Here is a 27,085-nt window from a genome sequence, read left to right on the forward strand (position 1 = left end):
TTTATCAATTAAAATAATTTTTATATACACTAATGAGTTTTAATAATGTTGATCAATTTCAATAATTAGATCACTAAAGATATTTAGATTCTACTGTAACAATCTCTAAAGTCATACACATATATTATGATATATTAATAGTGTAAAACATTTTACACCGCTAATGTGTGATTTATTAAGTTATAATGTTAATGTTTCATATATATTTTAAGTTTTTTTCAAAAAAAAGTTATGGTCTTAACAATAATATATCATAAAAAAAAGTCATTTGAATTTTAACTAAAAACTAGAATTAAAATGGGTAGCTGAAAATTTAGATGACCAAATAAATTATTGTAGGGACTAAAAACGATTTTGATATATTAATTGGATCAAAAACTTATTTATCTATAATATTTATTTTTTATAATTATAAATTTGATTTCTAAGTGTATTATAGTGTTTTGCGATTTTAGTCTCTAAAACTTTATTTTTTAAATTCCTAACATCAATTTATTAGCCTACAAGGTGTAATTTTATTGGATCATATAATACGCAATTGAAATATTTTTCAACTATATATATTTTTTTTTATTTTTAAATTTATTATATTTTACTTTAAAATTTATATATGAAAATGTTTAACTTTTTTAATCAGAGGTCACAAACAGATGCAACTACATCAGAATTTTTGTTTTCATATGCGGTCGAGTAAATTCAAACAAAACACATTAATCAACTCTCCATTGATCTATTTAGAACAGACTACAAATAGGAGATAATTGCTAATTTATTGTTATTTTATTTGTCAATGGCTGTAAAGTTGTTAACAATCTAGAATGAAATTGTTAATTTATTTGTGCTCCAAAATATTATTTTTCTATAGCACATCTACTTAACTGTGATATATTTTTTTATTTAATATATTGTGTTTAATTAGGGTCAAATAAATTAGGGTATATTGAATTTTTTGAAAAAAAAGATATAGTCGAAAAATACCCCATCATTAACTAAAAATAACATTTTATGAATTTGGAAGAATTGAATCAAATCAAAAACTTAAAGAGACTAAAATTAAAAACCGCTACAATTAGAGACTAAGCTACAATAAATCGAAGATAATCAACCAATTTAGTATCAACTTCTTATTTCACAATTGATACTTGATCGATGATCAAATTTGTGAGGTAAGTATAAACCTTAATTTATAGCATTAATAATTGCATATAAAGTCCACTACGTATAGTAAAAAAAATGCATTTTTGCTACCAAAGGTTTTTGGTAAACCAGAAACTAGTTGCCCCTTGTCCCAATTAGTCTCTCTTGAACCCACGTTCAGGCTTTTTTTTTTACTGCTTTCTCCGTCTCATAAGTGATTCATTTGTAAAAATTAATATTTTAAAATAAATGACTCTTTCAATTTTCAATACACTTTTTTTTTTCACTTATACCATTTAATTAATATTATTTATTTTATTTTCAATACAATATTTTTTACTATACATTTATGACATTGATAATATACCAATAACTAATAAAGATAATTTGATAAGAGTATATTGTCTCTTTCATTTATATATTTTTCTTAATATGTGTAAAATATCAAATGTCTCAATTATTATGGGATGAAAAGAGTAATTTTTTTCTCACTCAATCACACTAGCAATTATGGTGTATTTTTTTACGGTATCAGACTAAACTATTGGATCTGGTGATGGGTAAGAAGAATAAAATGGGATATTAGATCATTTGGGTAATGAAGGGGTAGCTAAATACCAAAGGAAAATGAAAGCATTATTGCTTCTCTGATATCCACTATACACCTATCTGTCTTAATAAAAAACCAGTTCCCATCAGAACACATTTTAAAATAAAATGAAAAGAATTGTGTAGTAAACTTATAAAATTGGATTCACAAAAATTCACAGGTACAGCATAAGAGTAATAGTTCAGTGACCAATTTATTTTGAGTTAATTAATTCTATAAAATTTATTTTAACTGAAACTGAGTTGAAAATGTTTAACCAATTTCTATTTGGATACATTCATGTAAAAATGAGTCGAACAATAAATCCGACACTAAAAATCAATTATAGAAGTCAAAAGTTACATATTCTAACTTCAAATTAGAATCAATTTTTAAAGCAAAATAAATTATACTCGAGGACATACAAACATGTATAAATCAATTTTGCATCTCCTAAATCAATTTTGACTCTTCAAAAATTGAAACCAAAGATACACTAAAATGTTGATTCAAATCCATTTTATCAAATATTCCCTACATATGGCCAAATACATAAGTGGATGAGGTACAGTGGACTATTTTACAATTTTGCCTCTAGAGACAATTTTCCTCTCTAACTCTTAAAACAATCTAAATTCGATGTTGTGATGCAGAGAGATTAGAGGACATTAGCATATATAATTCCAAACAAGAGACAATTTATAAAAATGGAGTAAAAAAAAATCAAAAGCAGCATTTTCACTTTTGTAAGAACCTAGTACAACTATGATGCATACCGCTGCATTATGTCTCCTGAGAGGATTTGAGTGAGAATGGATCAGAAGTGCTTCTGATAATCCTGTGATGGTGGCTGCTCCCACGGGCGCAAAAAGCCTACACCAAAAACAATTAGTTTAGGTTCATACAAAACATATGAAACCCAATACAAGAATCTGCACACTAATGCTACCTCTATCCCTAATTATATACACATTTTAGAGAAAAAAAATGCATCCCTATATATAGTTTCGGATCGTCTACAGCTACTTTATGATGGAGGTGCAGCAGCCGTAAAAACCATTAGATTTAGAGAAATTTTATTTCTCTAATTTAATGGTTCTTACAGCTACTGCATCATAAATCAGTTGTAGAGGATCCAGATACCTAAAAATATAAGCTCCGTTTCAAATTACTAGACATGTTTATTAATTTTGTTCAAATATACCTTTAATTAACACTACTAAGTATCTTGGATGATGAAAAGCCAAAACTAAACACATTTATATACAAAAGGATATTTTAGAACATTCATACATAAAATTGACACATTACATATAGGTTGCATTCACAATTATGTTTAAATGCACCCAAGCTCCAGCACTTTTCTCTTAAAAAATAATGCGGCAAAGAAATTTCTATGATCCATTTCTCAATGGAGTCTTATTATCCATCCCATTATAGTTGTTGATATTAATGGGCTTACATAGGCAAAAGAACCAACCTAGCAAGTGCCACTAGAATGCAAAGAAATCATTTCATTTATATTCCTCATTGTTTTGGGCCTTTTGGCAACCCAAGAATAGCATAGTGCTTCATGATTAAAGAGACAGAGGATGAAGAGATGCCAAAAGCATAATAGGGTGAAGACATAAATGGTAACTCAAAATTATCATGCAAGGGAATGACAAAAGAAGAGGAAGCTTCAACAAAGATAATGTCAAGAGTCCCGCGTTAAATGAGATATGGCCCAAAAACGAGTTTATAAGTGGGAAACATCACTTATATTACAAGCCAGTTTTGTAGAGTTGAGTTAGTCAACCTAAGATGGTATCAAGCCTATCTACAATCTGTTGGCCCACTTGAGACACACGCTCCAGATGTTCCCTTTTGGACGTGAGGGGTGCTTGTTAAGTGTCTCACATTGGATGAGATATGACCTAGAAATGAGTTTATAAGTGGGAGGCATCCTTCATCTAATCATCTTACAACAGTTTTACCCAACCCACATTCTAAGAGACACGTGTCATGAGAAAAACATCAATATCCCTTCTAAAGTTCAGACTTGAGAGTTGCCCAAGAAGATGCATTTGAGAGACTTAGCACAGAGCTGGTTCTGTCCAAGACCAAGAGACAGAACAAAGCACATGCAAGGTGCCCCTAAACCAACAAAATGAATCATAATACAGATTGATTAAGAGAAGGGGTGATGGTTTTTGCAAAACCAAAAGGGGTAAGCAACTACGACCTCATAACCACAAAACTTCAAAGGACATTATAGTGAAGGAATAAAATAAGAGCCTTACGTTAAATAACAGTCTTTACACTCAACAATGTTGTTTTCTTATAGGTTTGACAACATGGAGATTGATAAAGGATGTTCATGAAGCCGTAAAAGTTGTAAATGAAGCAAAAAATTATTCAGAGTCTTATTGGAGCATAAAAGGCGCAGACTTAAAGGTACAAAATTGATTGGGTAGCTGGAATCAAGGTCATACTTTTCATATCATCAAGAAATACTTTTCATATCATCAAGGTCATACTTTTCATATCTTACGCAATTAAAATACGTAAAGCAACTCATACTTTTCATATCATCAAGAAATACTGGAATCACAGAAAAGAGTTGCAAACATCAGTATTTTAAAATAACAGTCTTTACACTCAACAATGTTGTTTTCTTATAGGTTTGACAACATGGAGATTGATAAAGGATGTTCATGAAGCCGTAAAAGTTGTAAATGAAGCAAAAAATTATTCAGAGTCTTATTGGAGCATAAAAGGCGCAGACTTAAAGGTACAAAATTGATTGGGTAGCTGGAATCAAGGTCATACTTTTCATATCATCAAGAAATACTTTTCATATCATCAAGGTCATACTTTTCATATCTTACGCAATTAAAATACGTAAAGCAACTCATACTTTTCATATCATCAAGAAATACTGGAATCACAGAAAAGAGTTGCAAACATCAGTGTGAACCAGTTTAAAGGGGGAAGCAATGCAATTATTAACATGATTTGAAAATATTGGTTGAACGCGAAAGTTTTCCATTTAGTCAAAAAGCCTAAGTAGTGAGTGTGCCCAAACTTGTGCCAGAATTGATTACCTACATGGCACAATTTCCTACACGATTCAGAAAACTGCCGAAGGCAATAATTGATGAATCAGCAGCAAGATGCACAGTAGCAGGCACATGTGATTGTGAAGAAGATGCATGTAGCAAGAGAAGAAAACAAAAATCCTCCATAAAGATAATGACATGATCAAAATCTATTGGCGAACTGGATCCAGATGAACTGGATACCTAAAAATATAAGCTCCGTTTCAAATTACTAGACATGTTTATTAATTTTGTTCAAATATACCTTTAATTAACACTACTAAGTATCTTGGATGATGAAAAGCCAAAACTAAACACATTTATATACAAAAGGATATTTTAGAACATTCATACATAAAATTGACACATTACATATAGGTTGCATTCACAATTATGTTTAAATGCACCCAAGCTCCAGCACTTTTCTCTTAAAAAATAATGCGGCAAAGAAATTTCTATGATCCATTTCTCAATGGAGTCTTATTATCCATCCCATTATAGTTGTTGATATTAATGGGCTTACATAGGCAAAAGAACCAACCTAGCAAGTGCCACTAGAATGCAAAGAAATCATTTCATTTATATTCCTCATTGTTTTGGGCCTTTTGGCAACCCAAGAATAGCATAGTGCTTCATGATTAAAGAGACAGAGGATGAAGAGATGCCAAAAGCATAATAGGGTGAAGACATAAATGGTAACTCAAAATTATCATGCAAGGGAATGACAAAAGAAGAGGAAGCTTCAACAAAGATAATGTCAAGAGTCCCGCGTTAAATGAGATATGGCCCAAAAACGAGTTTATAAGTGGGAAACATCACTTATATTACAAGCCAGTTTTGTAGAGTTGAGTTAGTCAACCTAAGATGGTATCAAGCCTATCTACAATCTGTTGGCCCACTTGAGACACACGCTCCAGATGTTCCCTTTTGGACGTGAGGGGTGCTTGTTAAGTGTCTCACATTGGATGAGATATGACCTAGAAATGAGTTTATAAGTGGGAGGCATCCTTCATCTAATCATCTTACAACAGTTTTACCCAACCCACATTCTAAGAGACACGTGTCATGAGAAAAACATCAATATCCCTTCTAAAGTTCAGACTTGAGAGTTGCCCAAGAAGATGCATTTGAGAGACTTAGCACAGAGCTGGTTCTGTCCAAGACCAAGAGACAGAACAAAGCACATGCAAGGTGCCCCTAAACCAACAAAATGAATCATAATACAGATTGATTAAGAGAAGGGGTGATGGTTTTTGCAAAACCAAAAGGGGTAAGCAACTACGACCTCATAACCACAAAACTTCAAAGGACATTATAGTGAAGGAATAAAATAAGAGCCTTACGTTAAATAACAGTCTTTACACTCAACAATGTTGTTTTCTTATAGGTTTGACAACATGGAGATTGATAAAGGATGTTCATGAAGCCGTAAAAGTTGTAAATGAAGCAAAAAATTATTCAGAGTCTTATTGGAGCATAAAAGGCGCAGACTTAAAGGTACAAAATTGATTGGGTAGCTGGAATCAAGGTCATACTTTTCATATCATCAAGAAATACTTTTCATATCATCAAGGTCATACTTTTCATATCTTACGCAATTAAAATACGTAAAGCAACTCATACTTTTCATATCATCAAGAAATACTGGAATCACAGAAAAGAGTTGCAAACATCAGTGTGAACCAGTTTAAAGGGGGAAGCAATGCAATTATTAACATGATTTGAAAATATTGGTTGAACGCGAAAGTTTTCCATTTAGTCAAAAAGCCTAAGTAGTGAGTGTGCCCAAACTTGTGCCAGAATTGATTACCTACATGGCACAATTTCCTACACGATTCAGAAAACTGCCGAAGGCAATAATTGATGAATCAGCAGCAAGATGCACAGTAGCAGGCACATGTGATTGTGAAGAAGATGCATGTAGCAAGAGAAGAAAACAAAAATCCTCCATAAAGATAATGACATGATCAAAATCTATTGGCGAACTGGATCCAGATGAACTGGAAGTCCTGCTCATGAGTGAAGCATAAACAGCCAGCCGGATTGCTCATTTTAGAAACTCCAAATGGAAGCTTTCGTTTGACCGTGTGTGTGATCGTGATTGCCTATTTTCCAAACACACATGTAACAACTAACAAGTCTGAATAACAAAGTTAAAGTGTTGAGCATTATTAGCACATAAGGTCTTATCCTTCTATCATATAGAGGCAAAAAATTGGGGGCGGATAGGGAACAAGAGACATCCCACTACAGGCTACACAACTGTTCATCACTCATAAGTCCTATGCCAAAAGGGATGAAGGGAAAACAAAGGCTGCCCAAAATAGGTAATCTGGATCATGCTTGGATGAAGGGAAAACAAATTGTTGGTGAGGTGGATATAACCAAATCAGCAATTGAAACAAACTCAAATGTTCAATATGAGAGCCGTGACTATGTGATAACTGCATTGGCTGGACCGAAGTAGACGAGTCGAGCAGGTCTGGACAGATTATCACAGAAGATTGTGTCACATACTGAAATCAGGTGACGCTGCAATGCTTAGAAAGATAGATGGCAACAAGGTTAGGTGGACTGGTCGAACACTGAAAATTCAATGGTGGGAAGTGCATCAACTGGATCAGTACACAACGGAACACGTTCAGAATGGGTAGCTGGCGGGAAACAGCCAAACAAGACCACTGGAAGGAGCACAGAAGAAGAAAAGGCATAGGGTTTATTAACCCCCCCAGCTATACATGAAAGTGTCTAGCGTGTCTGCGAATTAGTGGGGAAAAGACTATGGTTCAAGAATAGAGGGTGATAACATTATATAGATTAAATAAATAGACAGCTAGTATCTCTACCATCTAAAAAACCTACTCAACCACCCATAAACTATCATTAAAAAGCAAAAAAATACAAACCACAAGTACTTTTAACAAAAAAGAGCATTAAAAAGAACTGGCATACTTAATTCTCCCAGCGACATATATATGGAATCATCCTCAGCAAGTGTCCCCTGAAATAAAAGAATGGAAGTATGTGAAATTCATCATAGAAGATGCAGCTGAAAAGTTGTCTGGCCCATTTCATTGTTTATTATAAAGAAATGCAATAAACATCAACTCCGCGAAGTTAACTTAAAATGACAGGTATAAAAAAATTCAATTTGAAGCTAGCATCAGTACCGTTGCATTATCAAGGCCTATTTCATTGTGCACAGAATTTATGTCGTCGGGTACTGAAGAGCAGTTTGCGAAATCTGTCCCAAGCAACTCTGATATCATTAGTCCATATCCATCCTGAACATCATGTATATCAGCAGCATTTTGAGCATGGCTGGAAAAACCTTCAAGTCCTGTAAACATAGCCTCTGTCCTGTGTGTTTGAATGAAAAAATATTAGTAATAGAACTGCAAGGTAAAGAAGGGGACCTTGAAAACTATACGCTTCAGCTGATTTTTCACTCAGTAACTGGAAGAAAGGATGATAACTCTTAGAATTTGGGTCAGGTCTAACTCAACCCTTACAAAACCGACTTGTAAAGTGAGGACTCTCCACCACTAATAAACACATTTTCAGACCCTATCTCATCCGATGTGTTATCCGATGTGTTGACAATAACTAGATCAATTAGGTACTAAACAAAAGCATGCAGAAAAGGGCATAGAAATAAATAAATTGATATTAGTAAGAGAGCTTCAAGGTATAGAAGTGATCTTTAAACTATATGTCAGCTTAGATTTTCACCGAGTAACCGGAAGAAATGATAATAACTAGATTAGTTAGGTACTAACAAACATTAAATTGGAGAGACAGGATATAATATTAAACAAAACTGACATAATGCATGGAAATCGGTATAGAAGAAACATACTTTCTATCGATACTGTCGATTGGCTTTTCTTCTGGAATGGAATCATTTTCTAGATCAATTACTTCAATCTCTTTGCCATCTGTTCCATGAGTACTGAATTTTCCTGATACACTAGCACGACTCATGGACAGATCAATATCAACCGGTATAGCTTCCTTTGTTTCAGAAACAGGAGGGGAGTAAATAAGAACAGGATGATCAACATGAGTGTCATGAACTTCAGATGCTTCAATGAGATTCAGATCACAAGTTCTAAATGAACTCGGCAATGGTGGCTTCTTCTCTGAACATCCGAAAAATGTTCTATCTCCATCAGTGAACTGAGAACTACTCATAAGGCTACCCTGATCAGAAGCCACACTCACTTTGTCAACATGTGAAATTGTGTCTTCCTCTGGACTCTCTTTCACCTCAATTGGTGTGTTATTATGCAGAAAGTACGCTTTGGTCTTCGGTATAGGGGAGGGCAAGGGCAGCCACTCTCTCAGTCTTTTGGTGTCCTCCCTGACATCAACGTCGTCTTCCGCAACACGTTTCTCACCCCTTTCCTCTGACACGGAACTACAGCCTCCATACTTGGGTAGTTCAGCAGTAGACTCTTGGCCTCTATCTTGATCAGATTGAGACTCAATAGATTGATCTTCTTCAGCTTCACAAGCAGTATCCAATTCTTTCATATCCTCAGAGGAATCATCAGGTTCTACCTCGGCAGTGTCCGAGTCAATATGCACTACCTCATAAGTCATGTCAGATATCAAAACACCCGAGACCGAGGCATGAGATTGATCTTCCTCATTTTCAGCTAAGATTTCAGGTCCTTGAAGATCCACAAGATCATCAACATTCTCTTCTACACTGTTCCCTTGCGGAAGAGCCTTCGAATTCTTGTTTGTAAGCGAAGAGCGTGTCTTGGTAGGCACCTTAACAGATTTACAAAATGAAAGTAAATCAGTGAAAACACTACCAGAGCTATTATTCTCCTGATCACTAGACTGAGCAGACGAATTCTTCGAGATACTTGGTTTATTGCCTTCATCACTACTACCAGCTTCATCCTTCACCACCACCACCTCCTTAACTTCATCGTTCATATTCTCCAAATCGTTGGAACTCCCAACAAACTCCACATCCATATCACATACATCTCTAACTTCACCAGAACAACTTTGTTTCAATTCCACCAATTCACCATCCGAGACCCGATCCTTATCGGTCTCAGCTCCCAAATCATTACCTTCCGCACTTGTAGGCACAAACTCATTCAAATTTGATTTCTCAATTACATCATCAACACCACCACCTCCACCACCACTAGCACCAACAAGCTCCTCCTCCTCCTGCTTCTGCTGTTCCCGGTGCAGCTCTTCATCTTGTTGTCTAACACCACTTCCACTACCAACATCAACATCATCATCATCATCTCTAATATCCGAACCACCTTGAAATCTATCAGACCATGATCCATTCCTTCTATACTCTCTATTACCCCAATCAAACCCATTACTCTTAAAACTCCCCCTCCTCCTACCACCACTACTAACACCCTTTTGTCCAAACTCTTCAAACCCCAATTTCCTCCTCCCACCAGTCATCCCTCCATCCACACCCGGACCCGCATTCCCCAATCTGGCAAGCGCGGATGGCCTCCCTCCGTCCACCCCAATTTCCCCCACACCAACACTAACACCACCAACAACACCAACATGCTTCTTAAAACTACCATTTTGATTATGCCACTTCAAAGACAAAACATTTGGTGGCAACAACCCTTGAGAAACTAAATACTCAGCAGCTAACCTACCTGCCTCCATAAAAATATCACCACCACCACTGATGCCGCCGGAGCCTCCAGCCCCGGCGGCAGCAACAGTAACAACAGAAGGAGCAGCTCTACGGTTATTATTATTATAACCTCTTCCAAAACCAACTCCAACACCAACATCACCACCACCACGGTGGCGATACTCAGGAGCATAAAAGCCTCTAGGACTACGTTGTCTAGGGTGCATACTGTTTCTTTCAATTTCACAATTCAGATCAAACTCAATTACAATAACAACAACAACAACAACAACAATTAAAATTAAAATTCAGAAAATTGAAGAATCATATCTCACAGAGGAAAAAACACAAACACAAAAACTACACCCAAAAAAAGAGAGAGAATTGAATTGAATTGAATTGAAAAAGAAGGGAAATAATCAGATCTGAGAAATTGTTAGGTGAGTGGAGTGACAGTGGAAGAATAAATTGGAGTAGTTGGAAATGGCGATGAAGGAACAGGGTAAGTATGATGGGAGGAGAAACATGAGATTAGAACCTTTCATGGATGATGGATGGACCAATTAATATTGAATTTTGAGTATAGAAAAAATAATAATTAATATTTGATATTTGATTCGATTGCATCAAAAATCAAATCAACATCAACAAACAACATGTTTGATTATTGATGATGCTACCATCGACACGCAGGTAGATTGATAGATGCTAATGCTTTTTTTTTTTTCTTTTTTTTTTTTTGGGTACAATGTTAATGCTCTAACTTTATTTTCTCTCTTTCATTTTCATAAATAATGAATGAATGAATGAATTGCACGCTTGTACGAAACTAAACTTTACTTTATTATTATTACTATACTATATATTTTATGAACGCGGAAATTAACATTCTACAGTTTTTTGTTTGGAATTTTTTTTATCTATTTTAATTAAATAAAATTGGAAGGTAGTTTTATAAGTTTTATTTTATATAAAAATAAATTAATTAAAAAAATATAAATTATATTGTTACTCTTTGTTGATGTAATTTTTTCAAAGAGATGTATGGATTATTTTATGAGAATGAGTTGGTGTAAATTATCCAGCTATATATATATATATATTCATATCACTAAGACCAACTTTGAAATTATCTTCTAATTATTAAAATATATATTTTTATATTTATAATTTATAATGTTTTCTCAAATTAAATAAGGTAAATTGTTGACCAACATATAAATGGTAAAAGATTTAAACACTTTAAAAAATTGATTAAAGTTTGAACATGTTTTTGTGGATATCGAGTAAAAGGTAAAAAATTATTTTATTTCAAATAGTTTTTTCAATAGAGATGAATCCTAATAAACAATAGTCAATATTTTATTGTTATAATAAAAATAAATTTTATTATAGTTTTGATTCATCTATTTTCATCAATTCGCGAAATTGTTCCTCCTATTTTAAAAGTTAACAGTTTTGTTTCTTCTATTGGATTTTCGAATTAAAAAATAACAATTTGACATATTTTAAATAACGTGACATAGAATTTGACATATTTTAAGTGAAGTGTCATACAATTTCATAATATAGACTCATTTAGATACATTAATTATTCATATATTATTAATTAAATTACAAAAACAAAAATTTTGTGAAGTCGAAAGTTAAATTTTAAAAGATTTTATTGTAATTTTATGTGTGTGAATAATTATACATATTCGAATTAAAATTTTATTAAATTAACTTTGATTAAATTTTATTTTTTGTAATTACGTTTAATTAAAATGAATCTGATCCAATAAGGTTTATATTTGAGTAATTTTACTCAAATGTGTGTCTAACAAAATGTAATTAATTTTGATGATGTTGTCAAATATACTTTTGAACTAATAATTATATAAAAAATTGTATGATTTTTATATATTTAGAATAAAATGTAAGTGAAACCTCTCAAATGGTAAAAGGAGAAAGAAAAGGTATCATGGACATTAGTTTAATGTCAACGTATGCTTGATGCAATATTTTAAAAATTAGATTAGTGGAATTGATCGGTTGGTTCATGACTGGTTTGGTCAGCTGGTCAGTATTAAAAACTAATTGATCAATAATTTTTAGGAAAAAATAATAAAAGTAAAAAAATAATAATAAAAAAAGAACCAATTTGAATTAATTAGACCGATGGATTACAATACAAAGCGAAGAAGTTTTAGAAATTTTTTTAGTTTTTCTAAAACATTCGATTCTTTATTTTTTATACCAAAAATTTAGTTTTTCTTTTAAAAAATAATCTTCTTAAGTTTAACTTTTAACAACAACAAAAAATCTATATTTCACTCAAATTTTTATTTAACTTAATTTGCAATTGATAAGTTGATTTATATGAGAATTGATTCTTGGATTATATTTTAAAATTTTATTTTTATTATGAATTTTAATGTATTTATCATATATATTAAATATTTGTTCTGAATTTTATAAAATTTAATTTTATAAATTATAAAGTTTTAAATATTTTTATTTATTTCATGTATTTTATTATTATTTTTATTATTTATTAATTGAATCATTCGACTGTAATTCAACTAATTGAATCAATTAAACTATGACCTGAAAATTTTATTGATTTGACCTCGAATTCAGTTAAAAAAATAAAAATTTTACCATGTATTTTTGTCAAACTTTGAATCAAACTTGACTATAAAAAAACCTTTAAATCAAACTTGTATGGTTATACAATTATATTATAATAAAAAGGATCCAAATTAGGCTCAATAAGGTATAACACAAAAGTGGTGTTGAAGCTCTAACTAACACTCATTCACAAGAAATAAATGCATTTCCACAAATTAGACAGAGATTCCATCAACGGTTATACAAAAGAGACAGAGAAATATGACTCTAATTCTCTATATCAACATTTCAATTTTAATGCTTAAATTAAACTCTTCCGCAACTAAAATTATTGATACAATGAATTGATGTTATTCTACAACTTATTCAAACACATGCATTTATTTAATTTGTACTGTATATAAATTTCTACAACTTAATTGCAGTTTTGATCTCCGTTGAATCGTGAAAGTAGTCCTCCTATTTTATTTCTCTTCAGTTTTGGTCTCCAAACAGAATTTTGGTCCAAAATTTGATGAAATTTCATTTTCTTTTTGCGTTTATTTAAGTTACATCATGTCTCAAGATCTCGTGATGCAACAATTGTATATGAAATCTATTATCATAAATGGTGTAGTGCGGTTTTAAAAAATAACACTTCATAAAATTTTAGACTAAAATTTTGTTTGGAGATCGAAACTGGAGAAAAATAAAATAGGGGAACTACTTTCGTGATTCAACTAAAATAGGAGGACCAAAACTGCAATTAAACCTAATTTAAATAATATAAATTTTAATATATATAACATGTATTTTATATATATAAGTAGAAAAATGGGTGTTCTTGGAAAATTGGAGTTATGTGCAGTTGTCCATCTCAACTTTATTCATGAGTCGCATTTATACTTGTTTTTCTCAAATAGTACTAATAGAGTTTCAATTCACACCTATACATCTAAGATTCGTTTTTACGACTAAATCAAACTATTGAAATTTAATGTAAATGAGTTTTAACAAAAAAATATTAGAATGTGATAATATGCTAATATATAATTATAATGTATGTAGATTTTATTCATACGACATTTACATAAACAAATTATTTATGCACTTTTTTTTTTGTTTAAATAAGTTTTCATAATCCAATTTGAGACACTGTGAAACAAGTATATATTTTTTATAGTTGAAATTGGAACTTTGGTCCGTTACGTTCAGGGAGGATAACCTTTCGGGCTATACCCAATACTCGTTAGTAAGTATACATATATTTAATTGCTAGTTTTTGTATGTCAGATTTTCTTTTTAGAGGAGGTAACATTTATTCTAGAGGTGACAAATTCATTTTGACATGTTTGAATATTCTTGAGTATAATTAATTTTGTATTTAGAATTGATTCTAATTTGAAGATAGATTTTGAAGTTTTTGCATCTACAATTTATTTTAAGCATGAAATTTATTTTTCAACCAAATTTTACATGAGTGCATGCAAAAACAATTCACTTTACATATATTGAACTCACTTTTTAGCGAAATCAATTTTACAAAATCAATTTATTCAGAATTAATTTTTGTCACTACAAAATCAAACATATAAAAAAATGCCACCCAAACTTTGCTATGTAGGGTCGAATTGCTAGATTTCATGTTAATCAAGTTAGATATCAAAATGGTCACAAGATTTGGTCTCATAAACCTCATAAGTGTGATATTATGTTTGTATCGAATCTCATAAATCATGATATTCAGTGTTAGAACACTCTTTTAATTAATGAAATTTTTCTTCCTTTTAAAGCTTAAAAAAGTCTTTAGTTACCAATTTCTTTTTCTTGACCACAAGATGAATTTGTGTCGAGTGCTTCACGGTCAGCTGTTTTTTTCTATGAAGAGATCATATCATTTCTTAAAGGCACAGGCGTGAAGTATCTTCATCTCATAATTCAATGCATAATATTGATCAATAAGTGTAGAAAAAGTTGTGGAAAGTAAAAAATATTCAGCACACTCATTTTTGTTGGAAGATTCTACATGCAAAAATAGCAGTAGCAAATGATCTTTGTAAAAAGAAATTAGGCTTAATTGCAGTTTTGATCCCCCTATTTTAACTGAATCGCGAAAGTAGTCTCCCCATTTTGTTTCTACCCAGTTTTGGTCCCCCAAGCAGAATTTTGGTCCAAAACTTGATGAAATTTCATTTTTTTTGCATTTATTTAAGTCACACAATGCCTCAAGATCTCATTTGCAACAATTGTACTTGAAATATATGATCATAAATGGTGTAGTACGGCTTTAAAAACTAAAATTTCATCAAGTTTTAGACTAAAATTCTGTTTGGGGGACCAAAACTGGGGAGAAACAAAATGGAGGGACTACTTTCGTGATTCAGCTAAAATAGGGGGACCAAAACTGCAATTAAGCCAAGAAATTAGTTGTGTCTTTTGTGGACAACATAATGAGATAATTTAACATTTCTTTATGGAGTGTCATTGGTCAACACAAGTGTTTGATTTACTTTCGTTGTAGGTTTGATATTTAATTCATAAGTGATTAAAAAGAATTATTATTGAATGCAAATAAGAATGTTATTGTCCATGTGATGACTTCGTGTAATAAAATATGGCGTGCTATAAATAAAAAATGTTGAGAGAATTGATGTTGATGTAGCTACCATATGTAAAAGGCACAAAGATCTATTATTAATCATAAATATTCTCTTATTATTCTTTACAAAATCACTTTCTCAAATAAGTATCCATCTTTCCTCCCCCTCCCTGCAAAGCCCTAATATTTATCTCCTCTAAACTCCCAAACAAAATTTTTCTATTTGGAAGATTGGAAGGGGAATCAGAGGGTTATGTGGGAAATACAGTAATTTAAAAGAGTAATTTTATAGAAAATGATAAAAGAAAATTTGTGATTTCCATTTTTTATTTTTAGATTATTATAACAACATATAAATGATTTGAAAATTTTATCTAAATCCTCTAAAACCTTCCTAAATTCTCCTTCAATTCAAATTTTGAATTCCTTCAAATCAGAAAAAATTTGTATTTCGAAGAAAAACAAATTATTTTCCTTCAAAACCATTCCTTTCTTTCATTTTCTCTTTCATTTTTCTCAAAACCTCCCCTCTTAAACTTCCAAACACAGCCTAAATCGTCCATTAATCCCATTAGTATTAGTAATTGTCGAATAAAAATATGAATATTAAAAAAATTAGTATACAACTATGTAATGATTTTGTATAAAAAAAATTGTAAATGATTTTGTCCAATATCCAAAAAAAATTAGGCATTACATTTCTTATGACATAAGATAAATTTAAGTAAGTTATTCAAAAACTTCAAACTCTCTTTCTCTTATATTTATAAATCTTTCTTAATTCACGTTACAAATTGTTGTTTGGATTCACGCTACCCGCACCATTATAGAATCTTGTGTTCCATTACACTTAAAACGTTAAAATTACAAAACTATAATGCATATAGAAAAAAGTGACAACATAAACAAACAAACACTATAGTTTTGTTTCAACGTGTGAGAGGTCCTTAGGCAACTGTTTGCTCATAGATTAGTAATGTTATGTCAATTTATGATGGAATAGGTATGTAGTAATCAAAATTTCTAAAAGTTTGTTTTTGAGAGTTTGAGAAGAAAACATCACTTAAACGAAAAATATATCTCAGTCTCACAATTTCTTAAATACTCTCTAGGGATGATAATAAGTGAATTGTAGAGAGAAAATCACAAGAAATTGATGATTTGAATTATATTTTGTTTCTATAAATTAACTCAATTAAAAAACAAATTACAAACTGGTGATGTTAAAAGCAAGAATAAGTAAAGAGATAAGGAGAGTAACTCAAGTCAATTTATTTTGGTTCACCACCAACACAAAAGCTACCTCCAGCCGTTTCACACTGAAGTATTTTATCCATGAACCGCCAACATTATCACACATCCATTAAACACCTTCTAGTCAAACTAATTGTGTTCAAGTCTTCTCTACCTTCTAACTTAGTTTAGTCAAGCTGTTGAGGGCAACAACCACCACTAGACCAAGTTACAACAATGTTTAAGAAGATTTTCTAAAAAACTCACACAATAATCTATACAAAAATTTCTCTCATAAAATATTTTATATTTCTCAACACTTAGAGCTAATACAAGAATTTTCATGAGTTTGTATTCATGGCAACAATAGATTTTTCTCTTGTTGGTTTCTCATTTTCCAGTGATGATCACAAATCCTTTTATAGAGAAACTTTGAGTCAATTAGGGTTTCTTGTAGTTGTTGTGATTTCTTGAAATTAACATATGAAATAATAACTCGTATCAAATTTTCAGAGATCTTGGATAAGCATTAAAAACTTATCTTAATTCGTCTTCAAAATTGATTCGACATATCTTGATAAAAGCGACAGAAAAACCATGATGGCCTTTTTAGATGATGTCATGTGGTTCTTTAGTTAGAGGATAAGTCCAATATGATGAGCAGATGAAGTCGAAATGTGGACTTTATCATAGTGTTGACTAGTCAGTCAATTTGTACGACAAGGTTATTAAACGCAAAATAATCAGATTGAACTTGCATTAAAAGATTTAGTAGAGGTGCGTTAAGAGCACGTTTATCAAAGTCAACCACAACTTAACAGATTTTTCAGAGCATTGTCTTGTTTATGTTCTCCAATCATAAGAGGTTCCAACGTAATGTCTTCAAGGTTCATGACAAGGGAACTACTCACTTAATTAAGATTATTAGTGCTATAAATTGTTCCCACAAAATAATTTTTGTTATCATCAAAATAATTAAGGGTCATTGTTCTTCAATCCACGCTGGTCCTAACAATCTCCTCCTTTTGATGATGACAAACATCTATTTTTGTGAATAAATTTTCTATATAATAAAAAGATAAATGAAAAGTTGTTCAAATTAAAGCAGTAAAACCCCCTTAATATTAGCAAGTTTTCCAGAAAAGAGTGGAGTAAGAAAAAATTTTGATAAGGAAAGTTTGCTAAAAGATAAGAATTTTTTCTAAAAAACTTAAAAATAACAAAAAATACTCATCATGTTATCATCAGACAAAAAAAGTTGTATAGAGGCGTAAAATACATACAAAAGATATAAGAGTTATAACTTAATGAACAAAAAAACATTTGCATTAAAGAGTGAATATTGTAGAATAAAGTGACAACCAATACACATAATGAAAGAAAAACAAAGGTAAAGTAAAGAACGTGACTGGTCAATCTAGCTAAGATCAGTCCTAAGGTATTATGAATGGATTCATGATACTTGGTTGTTTATTTCATGAACATCTCAATTTTAACTTCCAGACGATTAAAGTCTTCCTTCTTTACAAACTAAGATGGGTCAAACGCAGCTGCAGAAAGGCCTTCAGAGGTATAGACTCTGCAGAACCTGAAGCAACGATAGTAGGAATATCCAAGGGAGGTAACTCAACATGTAGAATGATCACAAGAAATTCCAATGATGCTAAGAGAGCAATAACTAGTGATTCTAGATGAACATAACTCGAAGGAAAGTTATCTTCACTCAATGGACCTTCTGATGTAGTAGCTAGTTGCTTTCTGATTTGGTCTCCATGTGCATTATGAAAATGCAAGACCCAACGGTAGATGATCTCAATAATATGTCTAAAAACACTAGCTTTCTGAGTGGCCAAATGTATTTCCTACTATTTGTTTTGCCTAATCCAGGTTGTGACAAAGGAAATAGCATTGTCCTAATAATTTGAGACTTTATCAGGATCCAAACTCTGAGCATTCAAATTCTTAATCTTGTAAATTTTAGTAGTGAAAGAGGTAATGAATGAGTGATGGTTTGGGAAGCTAGAAGGAAGATGAGGAATAAGCGGGTTTGGGTCTAGGGGTATAGAAGTATCAGGTTTAGAACGAAGTTTAATGGAGGTAGTGATGAGTTTTAAATCATGTTGATAGTATAATATAAGTAAGAAGAACACACAAATAATCAACATATAGCCGTATCAAACACATCACAATATATCATAACATTCATGGAAATAATCATATTATAAAGTCAAAATCACTCAAGGAAAAACAATATCTTATTATAACATCAAATCATCTAAGATAATTATTATCATATTAGCTACACATTAACCCCAAAAAAATAATCACAAGATGGTGCAATGTTATGCATGCTCCGGATAACTATAATTCCGATATAATACATACTACTAAGGCAACTTCCACACAAAAAAATCACTCATACCAATGAAAAATAAACCTACCACAAAGACAACTTCCACGAAGATGAATATGTCATGACATGATGATGTATTATCAAAATCAAACATTCCCAAACAACCCACTAAGATTATGTCAAATCCTTAAAAAATAACTTATATGAAATCATCACCTTATTCAAATATCACTAAGGTCATACGTCACAGGTTCTTATTATGAAAATTAAATATTCATAAACAACCATCATAAAAATCAAAACTTTAACCTCACATATCAGGAAGATCATATATTCATAAACAACTATTACAAAGATCAAAGCTTTCACTACACAAATCATGAAATCGTATATTTGTAAAACTATCATAAAAATCAAAACTTTGATCTCTTATATCATAAAAATTTTAAACTTTCATCACATACATATAGAAATTAAAACTTTCATAATATGCTCCACATAGATTCAAATTTTATCACATATACTATAAATAAGACTTTCAACACATTAAACATAAAAACGTAAACTTTCTTCACATATACCACACAGTTGCAGAATTTAAATTAGGCAACACCTTATAAAAGTTTCTAACCTATATTTTAATCTTACAAACCTCCAATTTGTCATATTAATTCAATTATTACTAAATAGGGCTACCGCCATTCGTAGAGAGCCCAAAATGAATTGATGAGAAATATGATTTTCCCATTCATCTCACATTATAATATACTCATGAAATCAAACGCCGATTGACCCCTTACCTTATTTCGATGCTTTCAAATGCTAATCCGAGTCCACAAGTGAAAAGCCTCTACTTTTTTTACTCATCGTCCTCCAGTTGATCAAATTCGATAATTTATGGTTAAACGTCAAAAATAAAATATGACAACACACTCTAAAAATTCAAATTCGAAATTGATTCGAAGAAACTTACTATAAATTAGAAAACTAATCAATAGATAATATAACTACTGTTCACACAGTCGTTTAACGCCAGTTTCACTAAAATCGGGCTTATGGTGAAGAAGGACGGTGCGAAATAATGAGTTTCATAAACAGATAAGTCATATATTTTAGAGACAAAATGAAAAGGCTAAAACTCTAGAAAAAGGTGTTGAAACAACTAACTCAATGAGAGAGATACAACATACTGAAATTTGAGCAAAATTGGAGAATTTTTTTTAGACAGTCGTTGGACATCGGAATAGAGTTTCTCTCACAAGTGCATGAGTTCCTTCTTTTCCTTTGGCTTCATACCAATGCAGCAAAATAGAACAGTATTACCACTATACTCATAATTATTACCATAATTCTTAAAGTAAAGTAATCGATTTTTTAAATATATATATATATATATATATATATATATATATATATATATATATAAATTAGTAATATCTAAAAGCACCATACTCATAATTATTACCATAATTATTAAAATATTATTCTTTTCAAATATTTACATTAAAATACTGTCATCTTTAGAGAAGGGTCAAAATGATAAAATAAATAAATATAATACCAACATTTTATATTAATTACTAAATCATAATAAATATGTATAAAATCACTGTATTATAGAAAATATATAAAATTAAAAAAATTAATCACAATATTACTAATATCTTAAGATAATTATTTATAAAAAAATAATTAAAATAAGAGATAGTCAGAAGAAAAAAAATTAAAATATTAGTATGCACGCATTTATCATTTAGTCAAACGCACACAAAAATATCACCATAAATATTTAATGAAAATTTACACGTAAACTCACTCAAAATATTATTGTCTAAAATACTCTTGCTAAAATACCATTTTAAAAAAATTTAAATTAAACAACTCAACTTAATATTTATAATTTATATTACTCATTAAATCAAGTATGTATACGATTATAAAACCATAGGAAACTCACATATATAATGAGAAATAATCATAAAATTAATCAACATATATTCTAAAGTAATTTTAACATCAAATTAATTCTTTAAAATTCTATTTAATTAATAAAATAGTTTAGTATAAAATCTGGGATGTTATAGTAGGTATGAGAGACCACGCCATCAAACTGAGAGATATGAACTTATCTTGACTCAAGAAGATGACATGTTATTCATGGATCAAGATGAACCCACAACCTACTAGAAAGCCATGATTGGAACAAAATCTAAGAAATGGCTTGAAGCCATGATGTCTGAAATGGAATCGATGTACACTAACCATGTATGGACCTTGGTTGATGCACCTAAATGGATAAAACGCATAGGGTGCAAGTGGGTCTACAAGTAAAAGATTGACATGGATGATAAGGTAAAATACCTTTAAGGCAAGGCTAGTAGCGAAAGGTTTTAAACAAATTAATGGTATAGACTATGATCAAACCTACTTTCTAATAGCAATGTTTAAGTCTGTTTTAAATTCTACTTGCTATTGGTACAAACCATAATTATGAAATTTGGCAAATGGACGTTAAGATTGAGTTCCTTAACGAGAACCTTCTTGAGGATGTGTATATAACACAACTTGAGGGTTTTGAGAATCCAAAGGATGTTAGAAAGGTATGCAAACTACAAAGGTTCGTTTATGGATTGAAGCAAGCTTCTAGAAGTTGTAATCTTCATTTTGATGAAGCTATAAGAAATTTTGGATTCATTAAGAATGAAGATGAACCTTATGTCTACAAGAAGGTTAACGGGAGCACACTAGTGTTTTTGGTCTAGTTTGTGGATGACATACTGCTCATCGGAAATGATATCGCTAAATTACAAAATATGAAAATGTGATTAGGGAATTGCTTATCGATGAAGGACTTAGGTGAAGCTTCTTATGTGTTAGGAATCATAATCTATAGAGATAGATCAATGAAGCTACTTGCCCTGAACTAGTTGTTGCTATTATGCTTAACATTGGTGCTACATCTCATTGATGGATGAAAATTATATTGGTTATTTACTATGTTTTGAATAGAGTTCCTAAATCTAAAAACAAAACATCTCCTTATGAGAGTTTGAAGAAAAGACATCTAAACTGGTCTTATTTTCAAACGTGAGGTTGTCTAGCTTATGTCAGAATCCTTGATTCCAAGCGAGTTAAACTCGCCAGTAGAGCCTATGAATGTGTATTCATTGAGTATGCAGTAAACAACAAAGCGTATAGGTTTTATGACCTAAACACTAAAGTGATCATAGAGTCAAATAATGTTGACTTTTATGAAAATAAATTATCTTTCAATCTAGAAATAGTAGGGGCACCGGAACAAGTCACGCTCTTGTGATTAGGAGCACTAAAAGCAACAAACAAGGTGAAACATAACCTCGAAGAAGTAAGAGAGCAAGAGTTGCTAAAGATTATGGATCTGATTATACGACCTATACTTTAGAACAGGATCCCGCAAATCATCAAGAAGCTATGTTGTCGTTGGATGCAGGCCTATGACAAAAAGCTATAAACGATGAGATGGATTCTCCAAAGTCTTATAGGACCTGAAATTTAGTATACTTGCCTCCTAGTTGCAAACCGATATGTTGTAAATGAATTTGAAAAAGAAACTAAAAACCAATGGAACTGTTGATAAATACAAAGCTCGCCTTGTAGCCAAAAGTTTTATACAAAGAGAAAATATAAATTTCTTTGACACTTTTTAACTAATCACTAGAATTACATCGATTAGGGTACTAATTTCACTTGTTGTTATTCATAACTTGGCGGTACACCAAATGGATGTCAAGATTGCTTCTTTAAATGGTGACTTGGAAGAAGAAATCAATATTGAACAACCTGAAGATTTTGTGATTCATGAAAAACAAAACAAGGTATGTAAGTTAGATAAGTCTTTGTATGGTCTTAAACAAGCTCCTAAGCAATGACATAAAATTTTTGATAACTTGATTATATCAAATGAGTTTAAAGTGAATGAAAATGACAAATGTATTTATTACACATTTAAAAATGGCATTTGCACTATTATATGTCTCTATGTAGACGACTTACTCATATTTAGTTCAACAAGTCATGAAGTGATATGAGATGAACATACTATTATAAATCAGAGACGCATGATTCTTGAAGCGATGAAAGAATGATATAATATAAACTTTAATGAGATATATACTCTATGTGGAGTAGAGTACCTATCTACAAAAGTACTCTCGATAACCTATGTGAATGTGAAGGTGAGGTCGCTTCCTATGGAGTTTTGGGACATAATTCCTAGAGCGTTCACTATAATAAGATAGAAATGCAGAGCCATTAATGCACGAGCTTTTGAGAATACACCCTATGAAAAGGATGTGTATGAGATTGATGTCAAAGATAGAGTTCAAGACTACGAGTCACTTTGTTGAATCTAAATCTTACTTACTATGCAAAGGTTCAAGTCGGAAGAAACAAATGCTTATGCTCAATCTTATAGAAGCGTTTGACGCAGAAACATTTTTTTTATTCAAGTGGGGGAATTTTGGAACATAAAAAGTATGTTAGTGTGTGAATTAAAAAATTATTGAAGTCCCACATTAGAAAGTTATCATATATCGAGTAGTTTTTAACTCAATAAATACTAAAGTCCCACATTTGATAGTTAACATATGTGATATTGTTTCCATCACTATATCAATAGTGTCAAAGTCTTGTGAAAAGTACACTAAAGTTGGATGTAATTCCCAACTTTCTATCTTCTCTCTCTTTTTCTCGATGCACTTTTGAGCAACTTCTCCCATTTCTTTATGTTCGTTCGATTTTTGAGTGATCCTAATACCAATGTTCTTTTAGAGCGATTTTTGAGTAGTGCTAATATCATTGTCCTTTTAGAACAGTTTTTGTGCCGTAGTTCCTTCGATTTATGAGTGATATTAAGTACCATATTTTTAGAGTGACCATTATAGTTAGAAGGTGTAATTCTAGAACGGTTTTCTACGGTGAACTAGAATGAAAATATAGTTTTAACTGAGATGTTTTATTTTGGGGACATTGTGGTTCATAGTTAGTGTCGACAATCAACCTGTGCAATCAAAACATTGGCAAAGACCCCCAATTAGGGATGACCCATATCTTTATAATATACCCTCACCTTTGAAAAATTACATTGATATCCTTAATTTTTTTATAGTATACCCTCAACTTTGAAAAATTGCAATGATATCATTAATTTTGTACACTTAGCATCTAAAATTTCATATTTGCACATTTTGCCTAGAATAAATACTCAGATTCTCCAATCATTGTGAGTATGTGATAACGGCTGCCACCACTCACCACCAAATATTAGAATATTGAAACTTGATATTAGCGTTTTTATGATCCATTTTTTAGATTCGAACAGGGCCTCCACAAACATTAAGACGACCATATTGATAGTATGTCTTGCATAATTTTGAACAACGCCACGAAATGTCTTAAAGAGAGTGACTTAGTCTGCGACTCAATCAAATAATAATTTAGGTGACTGAAAATTATTTTAAAAACAACATGAGGTTGTAAAATATTTTACCTTTTACGTTTTTTGGACTCAATTTTAATAGACATACTATTTAAATTTAAATATTTCTAAAAGTATTGTTAAAGATAGTATTATAACTCACTATCAATGCATATCCATAAAATCCTTCAAATATGTAAAGAAAAAAAAAGGTCATATTTTTTTTTAGAATTAGGATAGTCTCACTAAATAGTTATAACTGTTATCATTAAATGATCACTCCATCAACCATTTAGATTTGACTATTTGTATAAAATGTTTTACACCAAAAATGCATAATTATTAAAACTTGAATTTAATTCATGTGTAATTTTTTTTTTTTAACTATTAATCGCAACAAACCAAACTTTTATTTTTGTACAACAATTGAAACTTTTTTGTAGGCAAGAAATGTCACAAACTAGTGAAATATGAATGATATGACATATGACCAATTTTTTGTTCTTAGTTTTCATGAAAATACGTACTTTTATTTTCTGGTATATTTGCATTCACAACAAGAGAAAAAAGAAAGATCCTTCATTTTTGCAATAACGAATTGGTGTGTGCTTTTGATTCAAATTCAAACTCAGAAGATAAACCCAACACAACATTTCATCAACTGATTCGAATTTCAATTGCAACCAATTCTTCACATTCATTCATTTCTAAAGGGTTTTCAAATTGAACCGTTTTCGTCGATGGGTTTTGAAATTGAACCGATTTCGTCGATGGGTTTTTGAACAAATCTATAAAAAAACTGAGTTTTCCAATGCCGGAAAACGATCAACACCGTCTTCTAGGTTCATCAGAAGATGCAGAACGCGATATTGAAAATCATGGATCGGAAATCATCGTCGCCGCCGTCAATGGAGGCGGAGGAGGCGGTGGTGGTGGAAGTAGTGGTAGTGGTAAAGGGTTCAGAGATTTTTTAAAATTATCGAGTCACCATCGTCATAGTTTCAAGCGGTTAGATAGAGAGAGAGAAAGAGATCATGATGATAATAATAATAATAATCCACGTGATTCTTCTCACTCTGATTTTGATCTTCATTCTTTTGATTCTTCTGGTGATGTTCTTGCTGATAGTGCACCTCCTGAATGGGCTTTGTTGCTTATTGGTTGTCTCCTTGGTCTTGCCACTGGTCTCCTTGTTGCTGCTTTCAATAAAGGGGTTTGTCAATTTTCATCAATCTATTTTGGATTTTTTTTTTTATGTGATTTTTATGTACAACAAGTTTAGTTTAGTTTGTTGTTGTGTTGAACATTGATGTGTATGAATGTAGATCTCAATGGATTGGAGCAAAACAGACTAGGATATATGGTGTTAGGAGAGACTTTTACTTTTGTTAGTTATACTCTCAGTGATCTAGATCTATGTGAAACACATATACATGGACACTTGACACGACACTAACACTGATAGGAGAAATTAGTGTTTTGAAATGTTGATCTCAATGGATAGGAGCAAAACAAACTAGGATATATGGTGTTAGGAGAGACTTTTACTTGTTAGTTATACTCTCAATGACCTAGATCTATGTGAAGCACATTCATGGACACTGGACACGATATTGACATTGAAACATATTTACACTGATAATAATTTGAGAAGATGAAAGTGATTGAATGTAACTGCATGTGTCAATATTGTGTTGGTGGCCGACACCAATATGCATCAGACACAAGACACGACTTCAATTTGAAGTGTCGATCTTACATAGATCCATAATGTATAGATTTTGTGTATTTGTGAATTTGATCGAATGACATGTATTCATGTTGCTTGTGATTTGGATGTCACAAGTTCAAACCCAAGAAACAAGATCTCTGTTTTTCGGGGGGTAAAGCTTAGCAGCACGTATTTACCCTCATCATATCCCACTTGGTGGGGGCTTCTTGCATTGGACCGTCTTCTTTGAGTAGTTCTCTTGGAGGCATAAGAATTTCTCTAACGTTGAAACTAAGAAGTTAGAAGTAAGGATTGTCTCTGATTTATAAGGTTCAAATCCAAGAAACAACATCTCTGTTTGTAGAGGTAGGCTGCATACATTTACCCTCATCAGATCCCACCTGGTGGGGGCTTTGTGCATTGGGCCGCCTACTCTCGGAGGACGTACCAATTTCTTTAATTTTGAAACTAAAGAATTAGAAGTAAGTATTGTCTCTATTAGAAAGTGGGGATGGTTTGGTAATTAGATAACTCGTAGTTTATACTATGGATTATTTGGTTTGGTGTTGTATAAGATTGAAAGCATAAAATGTATGAACTCTTTAATCGATTAGAATGTCATCTTGTTGATTGTGTATTTTTTTTTTCTTCTTTTTTTTTTTTTTTTTACCTTTTTTACTTTTTTGTTTTGATCT

The 27,085-nt window shown here is 31.5% G+C and overlaps 2 protein-coding genes across 2 annotated transcripts in view; one reads left to right on the top strand and one right to left on the bottom strand.

Annotated features, from left to right (window-relative positions):
* Positions 1 to 2,205: 2,205 nt before the first annotated feature.
* On the bottom strand, positions 2,206 to 10,815 carry LOC101512845 (uncharacterized protein At4g26450). Its single transcript, XM_004499626.4, has 4 exons — positions 8,666 to 10,815; positions 7,977 to 8,166; positions 7,759 to 7,807; positions 2,206 to 2,599 (listed from the first exon to the last, which is right to left on the bottom strand). Exons 1-4 carry the CDS (start codon positions 10,672 to 10,674, stop codon positions 2,544 to 2,546), a joined length of 2,304 nt encoding a protein of 767 aa, XP_004499683.1. The 5' UTR covers positions 10,675 to 10,815; the 3' UTR covers positions 2,206 to 2,543.
* Positions 10,816 to 25,154: 14,339 nt separating this feature from the next.
* The window catches only part of LOC101512312 (chloride channel protein CLC-f), a 9,165-nt gene continuing 7,234 nt past the window's right edge, over positions 25,155 to 27,085 (top strand). Inside the window, exon 1 of the mRNA XM_004499625.4 lies at positions 25,155 to 25,892. Coding sequence (XP_004499682.1) covers positions 25,491 to 25,892 — 402 coding nt within the window. The 5' untranslated portion in view covers positions 25,155 to 25,490. The remainder of the gene's footprint in view (positions 25,893 to 27,085) is intronic.

This window comes from Cicer arietinum, chromosome 5 (genome assembly GCF_000331145.2).
Source record: "Cicer arietinum cultivar CDC Frontier isolate Library 1 chromosome 5, Cicar.CDCFrontier_v2.0, whole genome shotgun sequence".
NCBI classification, from domain to species: Eukaryota; Viridiplantae; Streptophyta; class Magnoliopsida; order Fabales; family Fabaceae; genus Cicer; species Cicer arietinum.

What these genes read in the sequence shown, in the direction of transcription:
- LOC101512845 (XM_004499626.4), bottom strand. Translation starts at nt 10,674, where the DNA reads ATGCACCCTAGACAACGTAGTCCTAGAGGCTTTTATGCTCCTGAGTAT. An exon ending in TAGGCCTTGATAATGCAACG is followed by an intron (nt 7,808 to 7,976) that starts GTACTGATGCTA and finishes CTTTTATTTCAG; the next exon opens with GGGACACTTGCTGAGGATGA. An exon ending in TATGTCGCTGGGAGAATTAA is followed by an intron (nt 2,600 to 7,758) that starts GTATGCCAGTTC and finishes TTTTTGGTGTAG; the next exon opens with GCTTTTTGCGCCCGTGGGAG.